We start from the raw sequence: 17,875 nt of genomic DNA, 5'->3' as shown, positions 1-17,875 counted from the left end.
CGGCACTCTGAACTCTTCATCAAGAACACTAGAACCAAGTTTCCTTTTTAGGGCATGAGAATGTATGACGTAATTTAGCAAGAACTCGCGTCTCCAACGAACTAGACAAAGCGAGGGTGGGGCTAACCGAAATGAGTGACGTAAGCGTGAACCAATCGTATTCGCGGGCGCGCCTGTGGTTTTTGCTTGATTGGTGGAGCGCCTGTGAACGTCAACAGGGAGCTTTGGGTGGTGTGTGATCGGTCCTGTGTTGGGAAGTCTGACTCATTTCCACGACTCGGTTCTTTCGAACAGCTCATTTAAATGAGCCGGTTCACAAAGATTCATCGGTCAACGTGCGTCATCGTGTTTCCTGCTAGATAAATTTTACATACGTAAGCAAAAATGTACTGGATCCAAATAATCTTTATTTTATGTATTTTAAGATAATCTAGACAAGTATGGAAATTATCCAAAGCTTTATTTATCCTAAAGCAGTGAAAAATATATCTCTCTCCTTCTTTATGTTCCTTTAATGCATATTTACATTATTGTTCTTTGTTTCCCTGCATGGCATTGCATTTGTATTTTTATTTATTATTTTTTGTTTTGTTTTATATCTGTATCTTCATTGCTGTAGTGATGTGTTTTGTTGAACTTAATAATAAAGCTGGTTTAGTTTAAAAAAGACTGAAAAACTAAACTATTCACCATCATAAAATTGTAAATGATTTAAGTGCTAAAATATAAATTATATTGCTTTTTGGTGGAAATTATACTGTTTCTGCTGGTTATGGGATGTTATTTTAACGTCATTAAATTTAACAGGAAAAGGTCCAAAACACTACATAAATACATTTTGGTTTTAGATGTAAACACCTGTGAGGACTCATTATGGTATTTGCAATGGAAACCATTAAAATGTGTAGGTTATTTGTTTTATCAAGGTGAACAGCGATTCGCGAACGAGTCCTTTATTCCGACTCGCGATTCAATTGAAATGAACGATTTGCTCGTGAATCGGAGGTTACCACACCAGTCGCTCCCACTGTAGTTGTTGAAGGGGAGTCGGTGAGAGTTTCGTTGTGAACCGGATAGCGCGTTTGGAAACGGGGGACTTTGGATACGGAGAGGTTGCTTTTCTCTTTAGAGCGACTCATCTGAAGGTATCATCATGCCGGTGTTTCACACAAAGACGATAGAAAGTATTTTGGAGCCCGTGGCTCAGCAGATCTCTCATCTGGTGATCATGCACGAAGAAGGCGAAGTTGACGGTAAAGCCATCCCGGATCTCACCGCGCCCGTGGCCGCCGTGCAAGCGGCTGTCAGCAACCTGGTCCGGGTAAGAGTTAACACACAAGAGAAACTAAACTAAACTATCATTGACTCGGTTACATGTGTGCACACGTGAGAGTTGTTTAAACACAATGGGTGGACACAAAGTATCCGGTGGATGGTGTTTAGTATAAAACGTATCTGCAAAGTTTCCTGGAGTTTCTGGCTTTGATCCAGACTGAGGTCCGCCTTTTCCCGAGATCCTGCCCACTGTGCCACGCAATGCCAATAACGAATCTGACTAAATGATTACTGTCAGGAGAAATAATACTTCATTCAATCGATAGTCACTGGCTTGTAGTTCAGATGATGTTGTGTTACTCGAATTTAATGTTTTTGTTCACTTGCAGTAAGGTTAAAGGATTTGCTCAAGGGCATAATGGTGAGAGTTCATGAATGAACCCCTTTACACACAGAGAAGATCAAAGATCCCATCAGAAAAACACAGATTTACTGGAAGAACATCATGGGGCGGTTTCCTGGACAGGGCTTATCCTAATCCCAGACTAAAATGTTTGAGCTGCGTTAATTTAAAAAACATCTTGTACTGACACATCTTTACATATATCAGTGCCATTGTTTTGTCTCAGTATTATTTTTGGAATAAAAACGACTAAATGTCCTAATATAACCAAGACCAAGTCCTGGATTAATCTAAACCCTATCCAGGAAACTGCTCCAAAATGTCTGAACTGTGAAGGCACAATATGTCGTACTACTGTTTTAAGGCGGTTTAGTGTATTTGGACTTGTTTTTTAGAAAAGGAACATTCTTCAACGCCTAACGTGAAAACGCTCAACGTACCTAAACATTGACCTGAGAAAAATAGCATTTTTGTTACATTTTATTGTAATAAACACTTGCAGTCGAAAGAACAAACTCTTATTCTGGAGATAAAAGTGTATAAACACACGTTAACAATTCCTTCGCCTATATATGGAAACAACTTAGCTTAGCTGAACAACTGAATAATTATTATTATTAATTTATCAACTTGAAGTGTCTGGATATGAGGCATGGTGTTTAACCACACATATCCCTTAATTCCCCACAATATACAATAGAACTGATCTCTGTACAGTCTGTAGAATATCTGTAAACTCCAGTAGTGTGCAGATGTTTCTAGAGAGGACAGGAAATGATCTGTCATGGAGAGATACTGAAGAAGAGCATCAATCAGCTGTCTGACAGCATCTGTGGTTATTTAAAGCGGAAGCAAAACCTACAGAGGTCTCTAAATAGCCAACATTACAAGCCTGTTGTTCTGTAGTTATTTTTAGTAATGGTCCAGAATTAACTGTAGACAGTTAGTACTGTGTACTTAGACTAGGTGTACTGGATATGTTAAGCACACAGTTCATGGGTGGTCACGTCCTGATGCTCACAATCTGAGGATCTTCTGAAGAAATCTGACCTTAAAGCTCCCATAACACACACTGTTTCTGCTCATCTCATGTTAATCTTGAGTATCTATAAAGTAGTATTGCATCCAAGGGTCATTTGTTTTATCAGATTTATAAAAGACTGATCAGCTCTAGAATTATAGCACAAGATCCCGGAGGGTCCAGGGGGAGGAGCGAGTCACGAGTAGGCATGGGCCGGTTACCGGTTTCAAGGTATACTGAGGTTTTAAACAGTCAAGGTTTCAAAACCACTAAAATTTTATTTGATACCGTCTACAAGGTATAAGCTGTGTTTATACAAAATTCATTAAATCATTAAATCATGTGATTGATTTGATGTTTACATTTAATAAACATTACGAAAATATTATATATATTTTTGAAAGCATATTATAATTGAAAGGCTTTATTGTTACCTAGCATTTGAAAATAACACATTTAAATGTTGCAATACCACAACACCGTGAAACCGTGGTATTTTTGCTAAATGTTATCATACCGCTAAAATCTTATATCAGCCCATGCCTACAAGAAAGCAACACACAAAACATTATCTCACTATCTCTGGATAACTTATGATTCACCACATGTACATGTCGTTTTCATTAAATGCACTTATTACACGGCTCTCTGGAATGCTTGATTCTGATTGGTCAGTTGAGACATTTGCAGGTTCGTTCTTTTCAAATAATAACCGCTCCAAAATAATAACGCATAGCCGGACTACTTTCACGAGTAAAATCGCTCCGCGCCAATAAAGATCAATAAAGATTACTGTCTGTTTGGCGCCATCTTGTGACAAACACTCGACAACCACGACAAGACACAGACAGCTTACTGAGACTGAACTTGACAAAATAGAGCATGACAGCTACGAAGCCAACACACAAAAAAATACAGAATGGGCATTAAAACTTCTCAAAGACTGGCTAAAAGAGAAAAAATGGAGACAAGTATGAAGCAGAGGATCTTAATAAGGTATTACGATCATTTTATGCATCGGTGCAAAGTTTCGCGGAAGGATAAAAATGTTAATTTAAAACAAATATGCCAATAAAATGTTTCAAATTCATATTCATGTCCAGTTTTTTTCTTATGTGGCAAGTAGCCGTGTAATAAGCGGGATAATGTAGAGGCAGCCGGTAGTTATTGGGAAATAAGCCCCTTCAGTGTGATACAAGACCCTCCGCTTCGCGTCGGGTCCTGATCACACTGTCGGGGCTTATTTCCCAATAACTACCGGCTGCCTCTACATTATCCCTTACTTACCATTTGCCAACACAAAACAGACGTTTGATGCAGTTTTACTTACCGCCTGTGACTTATTACCCAGTTGGGACCGCCCCATTTCAACGAAATCCAGCATTAAACAAACACACACACAAAATATCCGCTGCTACCCCAGATAAACAAACTATATTCATTGTTTCCATACTGCTTTCATCTCCTTGCATCCAAAAACACACTTCTACTTTCATGCCATTGTTGAGTTTTGATATAAAACAAAAGCTGTTGCATGCAGTGATGTGACTTCTACTCGAAGGAATATTGTTAATGAGCGTCCTCACTCTGATTGACATGTGGCCGTGCTTTTCCATGGGAAGTGCCCATAAAAGGAATATGGGGTCACTGATACATAACGGTTACCCATGTTCAGAAAAAACTTTCAGAAACTTGTAGGAAAGAGGAGGCATGAGTTTGGCACACTTTGCATTTGTTTAGCATAAGTGTTAATAATGTTTAGCTGTGTTCAGAATGCATCGAATAGCATTAAACCCCCTCTTTAAATGGATTGCTGTTTGTCACAGCTTTACTTATGTGTTTAGTGAATGATAACTTGTTAAACTTTTCTAGTTTTGCTCAGGATTGTATCTGAGGTCAGGTTGAGGTTTATTTAGGTTCATGTGTATAAAGGTGAATCTGTGGCACAGTGTGTTAATGTGGCTCCACCCAGAGAAACTGTTTCCTGCCTACACAGCCACTTCAGACGGGTTTATTGTGACACGCTTCTCTCCACCATTGCGGTTTCTTATTTTTCTCACTCTTATTTCAAGATTATCTGAGATTTTTTTACATCTTAGAGCTTAGAGAGAGGCTAAATATTGAGTTGAGAGTCTTATTTCTCTTCCCCTCATCAATAAACACTTCCAGTTCTGTTTCCTCTTTTATTTTACTCGTATTCCTTCAATTTGTCTTTGTTCCTCTCTAGATTTGATTGAAACTTTGGTTGGATTGCTGTAAAAATAGATTTTGTTGATTTAGTAGTGTTGTTTTTGAGGACAAATGCAGGCCGTGTTTGTGCTTGATAATATTCTGTTTCCACACACAGACCCAAATCATTTCCTGTTTGTGTCGAGATGGCGAATCAAAAAAACACTTTTATCGGAGATAAATTCTTTTACAGAGATTGTATTCCCTGTAGAGAGAAAGATGGAAAATAGCATTAGTGTTTAGCACAAAATATGCTTTGTTTTTTCTTTATTGGCTTTGTCTTCATTGGGCAGGTTCTGTAAAGCTTTTAATAGACACACATTTAAGGTCTGCTGCGCATCAGATATTTGGAGAGTTCTTGGAGATCGACTCTGTGTCTTCTTTAGTAACTTGAATTATTGGAGGTGGATGGGGTCAAAATCTGGTCCCGTCATTAAACAATGATCTCAGATCTGAGAGAAACACGACAGTATAAGGCAATGCTGCTTCTTCTATAGATGGTTTCATCGGACGCACAATGCGTGTCTGGTCCGAACTCGAGTTTCACTTATTTTTAATGGTCTTGACCAGTTGCTAAACTGAACTCTTAAACAAATACCTTTTCGAAAATAACAAATGTTTTGTTTCCTAGGTAATCTACGTGTTGTTTATTTTGCTTGTTATATAAATAAATAAACTGCGTTTACCGGAAGTTACGTGTGGACCACGAAAGCCGCTTGTTGTTTATGTTGTTAGTGCTGAAACGGTCTATACACAGGCAAATGAGCTGATATGAGTTGAGATTAATTTCTTTTCTTTGCACTTGTTTCAGTATTAAAAACAGACATCTCTCCTCCTAAAAGATCAGATATTTTATTTCAGTGGAGTTACTGAGAACTTTGGCTTGATTTGTTTCCGAAACGTCTTCTGAGGGAATATAATATTTCACTTCTTCAGCATCTTTACCAAAGCGTTTATAAACATTGCCAGTGTGACCCTAACCAAAGAGTTACTGTTAGACATATTGTAAGACATGCTGCACACCCTTACAGAAATTAACCATGGTTTTATTGTGGTAAAAGTGTAGTAACCATGGTTTTTTGGTGTATTGATTACTATCAGCAAACCATGGTTTTGTGGTTACCATGGTTTTACTACAGTAACGTGTTTTTTTTTTTTGTTTTAGTAAAACCATGGTTATTTTTCATAAGGGCAATGCTTTGTATGTGTAAATGTAAGAGATTTCTCTGGTATTTCAGTGCAGTTGGTGTAACAAGCTCACGCAACTTTCAAACGCTTGCAAAATAAAACGAATGAAAGAGGCAGAGAGCAGTCGCATCATTTTTACCAATGAAAGCACAAGGATCATGCTGAAAACTGTGGGTTTGTGCTAGAAGTCAGGATCGATGTAAAAACATTGTGCTCAGTACATTACATTAGATCAGTATGCGGCCTCTTGTGTCTGCTCGAACACATTCGGCCACGTGCGCGTCTTCACCACAAAAGCAATCCGGTCGAATGTATTTTCGACTACCTCTTAATGAGTTCAAAGGTGGATGCGCTCAAAATGTTTTACACTCCATTTACACCTTAGCAACATCCACTTGTGATCCGATGGACCAAAATGCATGTTGATACCAGGTGTAAACAGCCTTTTATCGGTCTAGAGTTAACCTCATGCAGATTTTGGAGTTTTTCCAAATCGTCTTTAAAATGAGAATAACATAATCTTGAGGATGTTTTCTGTTTGGGCTTTCCCTTCCTCACAGTAACGATCCGGAAGTTTTGGCTTTGTCTCAGGATTATAATGTTCCAGCAGATGTTCCAGACTGTTGAAGATGAGAGACAGAAAGAGAAAGCGAGGTTTACAGTCTGTCACAGATCTCACAGAAGGAATCATTTATCATCAGAGAAAGCACTTTAATTACATGCTGAGATAATGCGTTCCTAAATAACCCTTCGGAAAACATGGACGGCAGTCCTGGAAACTTCACATGCACGTTCACGCCCGATAAAGCTTTTATATCAATCACAAAGAGATTTACTACATTGTTTTTGTGTTCAATGTTTTATGTTTTTGTGGGTGGACTAGATGGTTTGTGCCATGGTAAGTGTGGATGGAGGAACTCTTGTACATCATTAAGAGAGTTTACTCTCTCTGTGCTTTCTAACAGCAAGCGTATAATTCACTTCATGATTTCATCTTCTTATGTTATTTGATAGAGTAAGGAACAAAAGTTCAGTCAGTACAGCGACTGTGAGAGGAGTGCTTCAACACTGAGAGCCCTTTAATGTGTGTGTGTGTGTGTGTGTCTCTGTGTGGAGTGTTGAGTAGAGATACAAAGAAGCATCTGTTAGTCTGATCCGGCCCGACTGTCAAAGGATCTTCTTCACATTTTCACCATCAGACTGTCAGCATTTTGATCAAAAACCCATTCACACAGCACTTTGGTCCCAGAAAATTTCCGTAAAATTGTCAGAGAGGCTTCTGTGTGAACACAAACATGTCCCGTAAATCTTCTGGGATTGCTCCCGTAAAGAGGTCATAGTAACATTTCTGGAAAGCCCTCTATGTGAGCAAGACGGAAACAAAGCCATAAGGGGCGTGCCAAAGTGAGGACGCATGTGTCATCGCAATAAGAAGTTATGGTTCAGCTCTTTGACACAAACACAGGTCAACATTCTCAACGAGAAATGTCGGCAAACTGGATTGAAGCAGAGATCCTTCACTAGCATACAACGCATCACACGCTTATTAGGATCTTATCATAAACTAAAATGCCTGCACGTGGTTTCTCAAGAGACAAATCGCGGATAAATTGCAAACTTCAGACGCTGTGAAAAAACTAAAAGTTCAGGTCTTTAAATACGTCACATGACTTTACGGGATCTTTATGGCATGCATGTGCAGATTCTGCAAAATCTTTGGCAGTGTGAACAAACCAAAAATCAGATAATCCTGAATGCATTTCTGTGTATTTTCCGTAATCTCCGTGTTAAAAGGACTTCTTGTTAAAGCCGATGGTGTAGTGGGCAGCGCTCCGACATGTGGTGCTTTCACACTTTTGGCGACCCAAGTTCGATTCCCTGCTCGTGGTCATTTACCGATCCCATACCCCTCTCTCCTCCCTGTACTTTCCTGTCCTCTTTTCATTCACTGTTAATAAAGCCAAAAAATATAACTTAAAAAAAGGCTTCTTAAATCAGCTGCCTCTTTGGGTCTCGAGTGTGTGTATGTGTGAAGTTTGTGTGCGTGTTTAAATTGAGATCTTGAGAAATCTGACTTCCTTAATGTTGTTTCAGCTTAACTGAGTGTTTGTGGTTCTTCACACCTTCTGTACTTGGCACAAATGCCAGCAGGTATTTAGATTTGTGATGTTTTGTGTGTGGTCTTAAAGGAAAAGTTTGTTCAAAAACCTCCTCCGTATATCAGGGGTAAAACAAGCAGATGAGAAATTTCTCCCTTCATGTCTAACACACAGTGTATGTACAGTATAAATAGATGTAGCACTGCAATGTGTTTTACTCTAAGCTTCATTATGGTGTGAGATTCGTAACATGTTGTTACCTGTTTGACGGGAGTGTTGTAACCTAACTGACAGCAGCTATGTGTCGTGATTTCGTGTCTCTATGTCTGTGTGTCTTTACACACAAATGCTGGAATGTTGGGGCCTGCCAGGCACCGAGCACAGTTTCGATTTTAGCTGTGAGGAAAGACGGTCGTGTAGGAACATTAATCTGTCAGAGAATTATGAGGAATATTAGTTGTTTTTCCTAATTCAACGATCATTGTTATCATTGCTTATACTGATCTTTAGATGTTTGTACGACTGTATGGCATTACACTTATCCTGCAGCATTTGTTGTTGAGATCAGATGTGTGATGTTAACACTGCAGACACATCTTCTGTTTTCTTCTGTTTTCTTCTGTTTTCTTCCGTTGTCAAGTAGACACTTGTCATCAGTCGATTTATGAAGGTCCTGTTTTACACAGAAATATCAAGAGTAATATATTTTCTATACTGAAACAAGATCTATATTCTGGGATGCAGACATGGTTTTGTTGCATGTTACCAAAATAACATCAGAGATTTGGGGTTAAACGTGGCCTTCATTACTTAAAGCCACAGTTACTAAACCCACAATCCCTTGAGCCACACCAGACATGAGGTCATTTGGATGTTGGCAGACCTAATTATGTTCATGGCGTGCTGTGGGTGGGTGATGAATCATCTTTGCAGTTCTTTGAAACACAACTTTTATATCCAAATGTACTAATGAATGTTTATGTTATATGTCCTGTATTGCTCATGAGAGAGTTAATACTGGACTGATTCATCATGCAGCTTCACAGTAACGTTTTTTTTTAAGCAAAATCATGTTGAAGCAAGTGATGATGACACATGAAGGCATCCATGTTGATGTGAATGAATCACTGAATCTGCGTTTTAAAGGTGCGGTTGAATGTAAACTGTATTTATGTGGGCACAGATGAATAATAAGAGTTGTGTACATGGTAATGACATATCATGAGCCTCAAACATAATAATTTCCTCCTTTTTATGTAAACCTCGTGCATGCAAAAGACCGCTGGAAAACAGATAAATCTCAACATAACACCAACTGTGACGTTACAGTCATGATGTACACCACAACATTAAATTACACATTAAATTAATACAAATTAATTCTGTGTTTCATGCACAGCTTGTGCATGTGTACTATGGCATTTGGTCAGTAGGAAGTCTTTATCAATCTAAAATCATTATGAGTCGGAGTCGTTTATAATGTGCATTTAAAAAAGCAACATTCGTTAAATAAAAATATTCAAAATATTCTTTATTATCGTGAAAATACCTGAAACAATCTGAAGAACAGCAATATAAATATTCCTGTAGACATTTCCTGGAATAGCGTTTCTAATGGTACTTCTCCTGTGGCACAAAGGGAGTTTCTGCACGAGAGCACCCCCTGGCTTTGGGATGTGCCGAGATTTCACCGTAATTCATTCAAATTCATTCATTAAGAAAACGAGCATTTGCACGATTAATCGTTACAGCCCTAACGTCCATTAACAATCTCCAAACAATTGATTATTCCTCAAAATCTGATACAGACTCAAACATCAGATCTGTTTACACACACACAGAGCTACTGAAGGAGAAACAGCCAATCAGAGCAGAGCTCAACATTATTATTCATGACCCTTTCAAATAAGATAATAGTAGATCATTTCAGTCTAAAGGCAAACTTAGGGTTGTAAATGGACATATAAAACTGACTCTGGATCATTTTTGCACTTAATAAAGCCACAAACCTTCTGTGTAGATATCAGAGAACAATTTAACAGATTATTAACATGCATTCTTTGGCACCTTTAATCCAACTTTGCTAGTTTAGACAACAATCAAACCTTTATTTTACCAAATGTATGTGTTTGTATTACATGGATCATGTGTGTAATGTGTTTTGTGTGTTTTAATGCAGGTGGGAAAAGAGACGGTACAGACAACAGAAGATGCCATCATGAGAAGAGATATGCCACCCGCCTTTATAAAGTAAACACACACACACACACACACACACACACAGTCTCCCTCTCTCTATGGTAAAGGTCAGGGTCAGTATGTAAAGTGTGTGTGGTCCAGTGTGAATAATGTTGTGGATGTAAGACCAGCATGCTTGAGCATTGTGCGTCTGTGTGTGTTTGTTCAGGGTGTTGTTCTCTCTACTGCAGGTGTGTTGAGTAATAAATGATCTGTAGACAGAGCTGAGCCGCTGTTCTCATGATGAAACACAATGATTTTACTTCCTTTACACATTAGATAACACATTATACATTTAGACGATTTGATGTATCATTAATACAACTTGTAAGTTTAGTGTTTCTGTCATTTAAATGAGCACTCGAGTTTTCTCGACAAACACAATGTTGTTGGAAATGTTTAGGGAACTAAAGAGGAAATAGCTGAAATTCTTCAGCTGTCACAGTTTGTTTTGTTGTTGTTCATGTCAAAGTTCATAGATGTGATGCTGTTTTTATGTCTGGTTGTGGTCTGTTTGTCACACACATGCTGTCATTCTTGTGGTTGTGTTGAACACAGAAATGAAAATAATGATCTGTTACACCACACCATGAATCCTTCAGGTTTTTATATGCAGTCTGAGACCTGCAGCGCTACACACAAACACACACACACACACACAATCAAATTATCAACTATAGCCCACCTCTCTCACACACATAGCAGTTTTTCTTGTCAAAGAGAAATATAACACCAGTCTCATTTCTGCAACTACAACAACACTCATCACAAAGTAGGATGTGTTTGTTGTGTGCATGTGCACCCGTGTGTGTGTAAAGCTGGAGAGCATTGTGTGATTTTATGTCTAAGTCATAACCATTATATTTTAAGCTGCTGAACCTCTTTGTGTGCATGCATGTACAGTATTGTGCAAAAGTCTTAGGCAACCATGCCATTTGCCACTATTAGATTTGTTTGTTTTGCAATGGTAAAATGACGTCATCCTACAAATTTGTCATGCATAGAAACCTTGCACTGAGTCTGATGCATATCAATCAATCTGTTGTGAAAAAGTTGCAAATAATACAAATGTAGTCTTCATAAGGTTAGCACCATTCACTACTTATGAATGAATGACATTAACAACAAGCTATGGTTTAACCTGAGCACAATACTAATCTTTTGTACACTGTTTATTTTTTAATCAGTACCTGCCATTGAGTACCTTTCCACGCTTCTTTGCAGTCTTTATTTTTCCATCTCTTTGTATATGGCACTTTGTTTGTCATACCGTGGTTGTGCCACGTTGGCTTGTACGGTGGCTCTAAATTGTCAAAACATCTCAAAATGCAGAAAATTTAAGCTGATTAGATTTTTTTCTGACGCAGTGTGTAAACGTGATTGAAAAAACGTGAGGTCATATTTATTTTTAAAGTTAATACTTTGAACTTTATATGCAAACTCTATTACAGAGGAACCTGCAGGCTCTCTTTAAAGGGGACATGTCACAAAACTTTTTTAAGATGTGAAATAAATCTTTGGTGTCCCCAGACTATGTATGTAACGTTTTAGCTCAAAATACCCCACAGTTAATCTAGTATAGCATGTTAAAATTGCCACTTTGTAGGCAAAATGTGTTCTTTAAAATGCAAATGAGCTCAGTGCTGTGGTTGGATGCAGATTAAGGGGCGGTATTGTTATAATAAGATCCCCTTCTGACATCACAAGGGGAGCTACATTTCAATGAGCTATTTTTTCACATGCTTGCAGAGAATGGTTTACCAAAACTAAGTTACTGGATTGATCTTTATCACATTTTCTAGATTGATAGAAGCACTGGGGACCCAATTATAGCACTTAAACATGGAAGAAGTCTGATTTTCATGATATGTCTCCTTTAAACTAAATTAAAAACATAAAATCTCTAATTCTAATCGACTGTCCTCAAAAGAGTTCAAGATATGTTCAGTGCCAAGAGAGCTCACACTAAATACTGACTTTTACCTAAAAAAGACATTTTATTAGGAAAAGTGTGGTGTTTTTTACATTTTGTGTTTATATATCCTGTATTTTCTGTTTAATAATCTTAATAATAAATTCTGCTTACCGGTAATTATCTTAATAATAGGAGCAAAAAAATTTATATGGATGGATATTAAAACTTTGCTAAAACAACAAAGCTGATGGTGGCCTAAGACTTTTGCACAATTCTTTATGCGTGTGTATATGTGCAGATTTATTTGTTTCCTGACTATATTAATATTATTATTAAAGTCTGTTCCTCACATCGTGTTATAATCTCATCATTCTCTCTTTTATCTTTATAGGGTAGAGACCGCATGCACTAAACTGGTGCAGGCCGCTCAGATGCTAAAGTCTGATCCATATTCAGTCCCAGCCAGAGATTATCTGATCGATGGGTCACGTGGGATCCTGTCCGGCACATCTGATCTCCTCCTGACCTTTGATGAGGCTGAGGTCAGTCTTTAACATCTTTAACATTCATTTCTATGTGTCTGACTTTTGTTGTGTGCGTATAAACTGACGGATTCTCACTATTGTGTCAGGTTCGTAAAATCATCCGTGTGTGTAAAGGGATTCTGGAATATCTGACTGTTGCCGAGGTGGTGGAATCCATGGAAGATCTGATCACATACACCAAGAACCTGGGACCAGGTGCACATGTACTCTTACTCTCAAACACTGCTTTATTTCTGTTTCATAATTTAAAAATATGAACATGTCAATGTATGATGAAATAAAATCTTTGTGTCTGACCGTATTTGCATTGACAGGCATGACAAAGATGGCCAAGATGATCGATGAACGTCAGCAGGAATTGACTCATCAGGAGCACAGAGTCATGTTGGTCAACTCTATGAACACTGTAAAGGAGCTGCTGCCTGTACTGATCTCAGGTCTGATCTTTTACCCTCAACACAATTATCAGACAATTACAAACTGATACATCATCAATTGTTTTTGAGTTTCAATTTTTGATGCAAACAATTTCAGTAAACAAGATTATCGAGGTAAAAGAAAAAATTATTGTGTGATTAAAATATAAATTGTGTGCTGCTGGACCGATGTGTTTGTAAGGCATTTTGAAGTCCATTAGTCTATTGCAACATTTTCTTAATAAAAAGTTAAATTAATGCAAGTTTTTAAAGTCATCCTGTTAAATAATCATGATAAATTTTTAGTAAAATAATCGCGAGTATGATATTTTTACAAAAATATTTGTGATTATGCTTTTTTTTAATAATCGCTGCTATGATTTCTGCTAACATAATCTTGATCATGATTGTTAACCAAATCATCATGATTATGAATTTTGTTTCTACAAAAATATTCACAATAATGTTTTTTTACCCAAATAATCTTGATTATGAGTTGTTGTTTTTTTGTCACTAAAATAATCATGACTATGATATATACTTTTTTTTGCTAAAATAATTGAGATTATGCATTTTTTTCAACAAGAATACTTGCGATTATGATTTTCAAAAAAAATGAAATAATCGTGACTATGATTTCTGCAAAATAAATAAAAAATAAACAAAATAATAATCGAGATTATGATTTTTCATAAAATAAACGCAATTGTGTTTTTTACATAAAATAATCAAGATTATGAGTTGTTGTTAAAATAATAATAATGATAAAATAAATAAATTTAATAATTGTGACTATTTATACGCTAAAATAATCAAGATTTTTACTAAAATAATCAAGATTATAATTTTTTTTTATAAAAAACTATTCACAATTATGTTTTTTACTAAAATAATCATGATTATGATTTTTCTTAAAAAAATTTGTGATTATGATTTTTACTAAAATAATCGTGACTATGATTTCTAATCACGATTATGATTTCCATTAAAAAAGTTTATATTTTTTTTAGATATTTTTTAATAATAAAAATATTAACAATTATGTTTTTTTTACTAAAATAATTGTGACAATGATTTTGCCCATAATCGAGCAGCCCTACAGTATGTAATGGTGTTGTTGTCGTATCTCCTGCAGGCATAAAGATCTTCGTGACGACCAGGACGTCTCAAGGTAAAGGTGTAGAGGAAGCCTTGAAGAACCGAAACTTCACCGTGGATAAGATGAGCACAGAGATCAATGAGATCATCCGTGTGCTGCAGCTCACGTCCTGGGACGAGGACGCATGGGCCAGTAAGGTGAGAGGTCAAAGGTTATCATCTGCATTGATCAGACACATCTCTTGAACACAACAAAAATACACACAATAATTCACATGCATGGATTTGCACCCTTTATATGCGCATGTACACATTTATAAACTAGTTTAACTTAAAAGTTTTCCCTTTTGGGATTGCGGGCATCTGTTTGATAAGTTTGTGTGTGAGTGTCTAGCATTGTGTATTGGATTGTGTGTTAGATTTAAGTTTTCTGGCTTGATTTATTTATTATAAACCATAACAGAGGTCCATCCTAATCGTTTTATGGACGGACAGTAAACCGATTACAGATGGAGGTTGTTGCCAGCATCTAAAAAGGTTTTGCACTCAAAAGTGAATGTGTTTTATAAGCAGATGTTTGCTGTGGAAATCTAAAGCCTGTGTCACTGTACGCACCGCTGCTGTTGGTGAATTAAATGCATGAATTCACCTGTGTGATTTGAGGAAGATGAAACTCAGATGTGGGTTTTGGGTTTTTGGTGATGGTAAGAATCAGGCCTATAGGATGTGAATCTGTAGTTTTGGTTCATTTGTCTTTACCTCTTCACTCTTTCTTTTATTTGACTTTGTCTCTCATTCATGACTTGTGTTTTTTCCTCTTCTCGATTCATTTTCCTCTTCTGCAGAAGGTAAGAATCTGCGCATGCTCTCGTTCTCTCTCTCACTGTGTGCTAGCAGATGTGCACTCGGCCACACTTACACGTGATGTCATCGGATGAGATGATTGGCTGAGGGTGCTGTCACTCGTGTGTGTGATGTTAACCAAATGGATCTGTGCTCGAGGAGAAAAATGTGTCACAGTTTGATGAGATGAACTTACATGTTTGTCTTGAGTTTTTTGTTGGTGATCGCCCATCACAAAGATAAACGTGCTTCCTTTTCCAGTGTTTTAACAGATTTTTTTTATGACCTCACTGCTGACATCATCTTTTAGTCATTGAGGGTTGCACATATAGAAATACAGTATTGTGCAAAAGTCCTGAAATCATTTAATTAGAATTTGGATTTTGTTTAATTTAGGTTCAAATGAGATCCTGGATGTTTCTGAAATTGAGGGACTGAGAATTAAGTATATATGGTCATTATACCATTGCAAAAACCCAAATTTAATGGTGGAATGGTGGCCTAATAAAGCAATAAGCTAAGGGGCGCTGTTAGAACCCCCTAAAACCCCCTTAGCTGTTATAAAATGCACGTAACTCCACTGTTTCGCGGGGCTTATTGCTTTTATAAAACGGTTACTTCATATGCATAGCAGGATTTCCTAAAATAAAACACAAATAAGTTGTAATTATAATAGGACAAATATTACTCTTCCGCCAAACAAAGTAGTTCCTCAGAATAAAGGCTGTCTGAAACAGAGCGCAGTTCCCAACCAACACAGACGCAGCAAAGACACAATGAAAATATGATTAAAGACTGGGGTGTTTATTTTCTTAAATCAACATTCATCTAATTTATACATCATCATTTCAACAGTTGCACGATATAAATGTTAATGTAACTCTTTCCCCATCAGCGTTAAAAAAAAGTTGCCACCCAGTTTTGGTGTAATTATCTTCTTTAAATAAACATAGGGCAGAACTTTGGACAGGCAAGCACAGCTTACTATTTTTTCTAGTAATGTTATGGCCGATGGCTGATATGATGACTGATAATATAAATAAAGATAAAGTACAATTCACATCATCAAATTAAAACACCATAATATGAAGATTAAAGAAAAGATGTGTATACAAAAATAGTTTCCTGTAGTTTCATATCCTGATATTAGGAAATAAACTGAGTCTTCCCTTTTCTACTGTAACTGATTTACATGAACATCATTTCTCCATTGAGCTTCAGTTTGTGATTATGAAGCGCTGGAGGAGGAAGCAGAGGTTTAAACCTTTCAGATCATCTGATTGATTCACATTGTGTCTAAATCTGTCTCGCAAAACTAATCTGTCTTGTGTTTTTATAGCAGTGCGTGTGTGTTTGTGTCTGGTATTTGTGTGTGAATGTCAAGATGTTTTGGTTGTCTATACACCTGCAGTGAAATGTAGATGGTTAACATTCGGTCACTTCTGCTGATTTGATGTTTGCTTTTACCACTTTAAGTTGCTGACTGGTACAAAATAAATCTTCTAGTTGAAGACTTCTGGTCTCAAACCTGTTGCAGCACTGTGAAAAATGATTTTCAAGAAAATAAATCTTAGTATTTTTGTCTTGTTTTCAGTACAAATATCAAAAAATTCTTAAATTAAAGGAGCATTTCACCCGGAGAAACATTCATCTTTATTGAAAGTGTGTTATATTTGTAGTCGAAATGTGACATACAGGTAGAATTTGGTGCCTATTTGACAGAGAAAAGGAGTGTTTGTAGTCTCACTCCCTCAACAAAGATATTGGACTTCCTGCTTTCAATGATGCAAAATGATGATTTTTACATCATTGAAAGAAGGAAGTGCAACACTGAAATCTGTATTTCTCCTGTCTCAGCGGCAACTGAGGAAATGATGCACGACCATTCAAAAACATGATTGGGGTTCTAACTATACAAAGCTTAATGCAAATGGGTGAAGTGTCCCTTTAAGATACTTTGTCTTGATGAGCAAAACAACCCAAGAAAATAAGTTTAGTTTTAAGACCAAAAATATCAAATTTAAGTGATTTTGTGCATAAAACAAGCAAAAAAATCTGCCAATGGGGTAAGCAAAAAATCTTGAACATTTTTCTTAAACACTAAATTCAAGAAAAATTTGCTTACCCTATTGGCAGATTTTTTTTTGCTTGTTTTATGCACAAAATCACTTAAATTTGATATTTTTGGTCTAAAAACTAGACTTATTTACTTTAAAACAAGATAAAAATACTAAGAAAAGTTTTCTTGAAAATCGTATTTTGCAGTGATGTTCCTTACTAAAATAATGAGTTTAGGCCCAATGTGGCTTTCTGTTCATTCTGATGAGCTAACAAGCATGCAACTAGTTAAGACAAGCAGATCTCATCGTGTGCGTGCGTGCACGTGTGTGTGTTTAACACATTGTAACTGCAGTGTTGGGAACTGTGAGGTTTGTGGGTTTACTTCTGAGTTTCAGTTTGACAGCTGAACTCTGAACATTGTGATGAAACTTTGATGTAGAGTTTTGTGGTAGTGTTCCATCGTCAGTGAACTAAAATCCCAAGGAACGTTTTAATGTTCTTAATCTTTATTTATTTATAGTAAGTTGGACTTGTATGTGTGTGA

General features: G+C 36.9%; 1 protein-coding gene across 1 annotated transcript in view; it reads left to right on the top strand.

Moving 5' to 3' along the window:
- Positions 1-1,014: 1,014 nt before the first annotated feature.
- vclb (vinculin b) overlaps positions 1,015-17,875 on the top strand; it is a 27,928-nt gene continuing 11,067 nt past the window's right edge. The window contains exons 1-6 of the mRNA XM_065272189.2: positions 1,015-1,321; positions 10,395-10,465; positions 12,760-12,910; positions 13,000-13,108; positions 13,228-13,350; positions 14,465-14,625. Coding sequence (XP_065128261.2) covers positions 1,154-1,321; positions 10,395-10,465; positions 12,760-12,910; positions 13,000-13,108; positions 13,228-13,350; positions 14,465-14,625 — 783 coding nt within the window. The 5' untranslated portion in view covers positions 1,015-1,153. The remainder of the gene's footprint in view (positions 1,322-10,394; positions 10,466-12,759; positions 12,911-12,999; positions 13,109-13,227; positions 13,351-14,464; positions 14,626-17,875) is intronic.

Source organism: Paramisgurnus dabryanus, chromosome 1, assembly GCF_030506205.2.
Source record: "Paramisgurnus dabryanus chromosome 1, PD_genome_1.1, whole genome shotgun sequence".
Lineage (NCBI taxonomy): Eukaryota > Metazoa > Chordata > Actinopteri > Cypriniformes > Cobitidae > Paramisgurnus > Paramisgurnus dabryanus.
The sequence above is the reverse complement of the archived record's forward strand: the minus strand, read 5'-3'. Positions and strand labels throughout refer to the sequence as shown.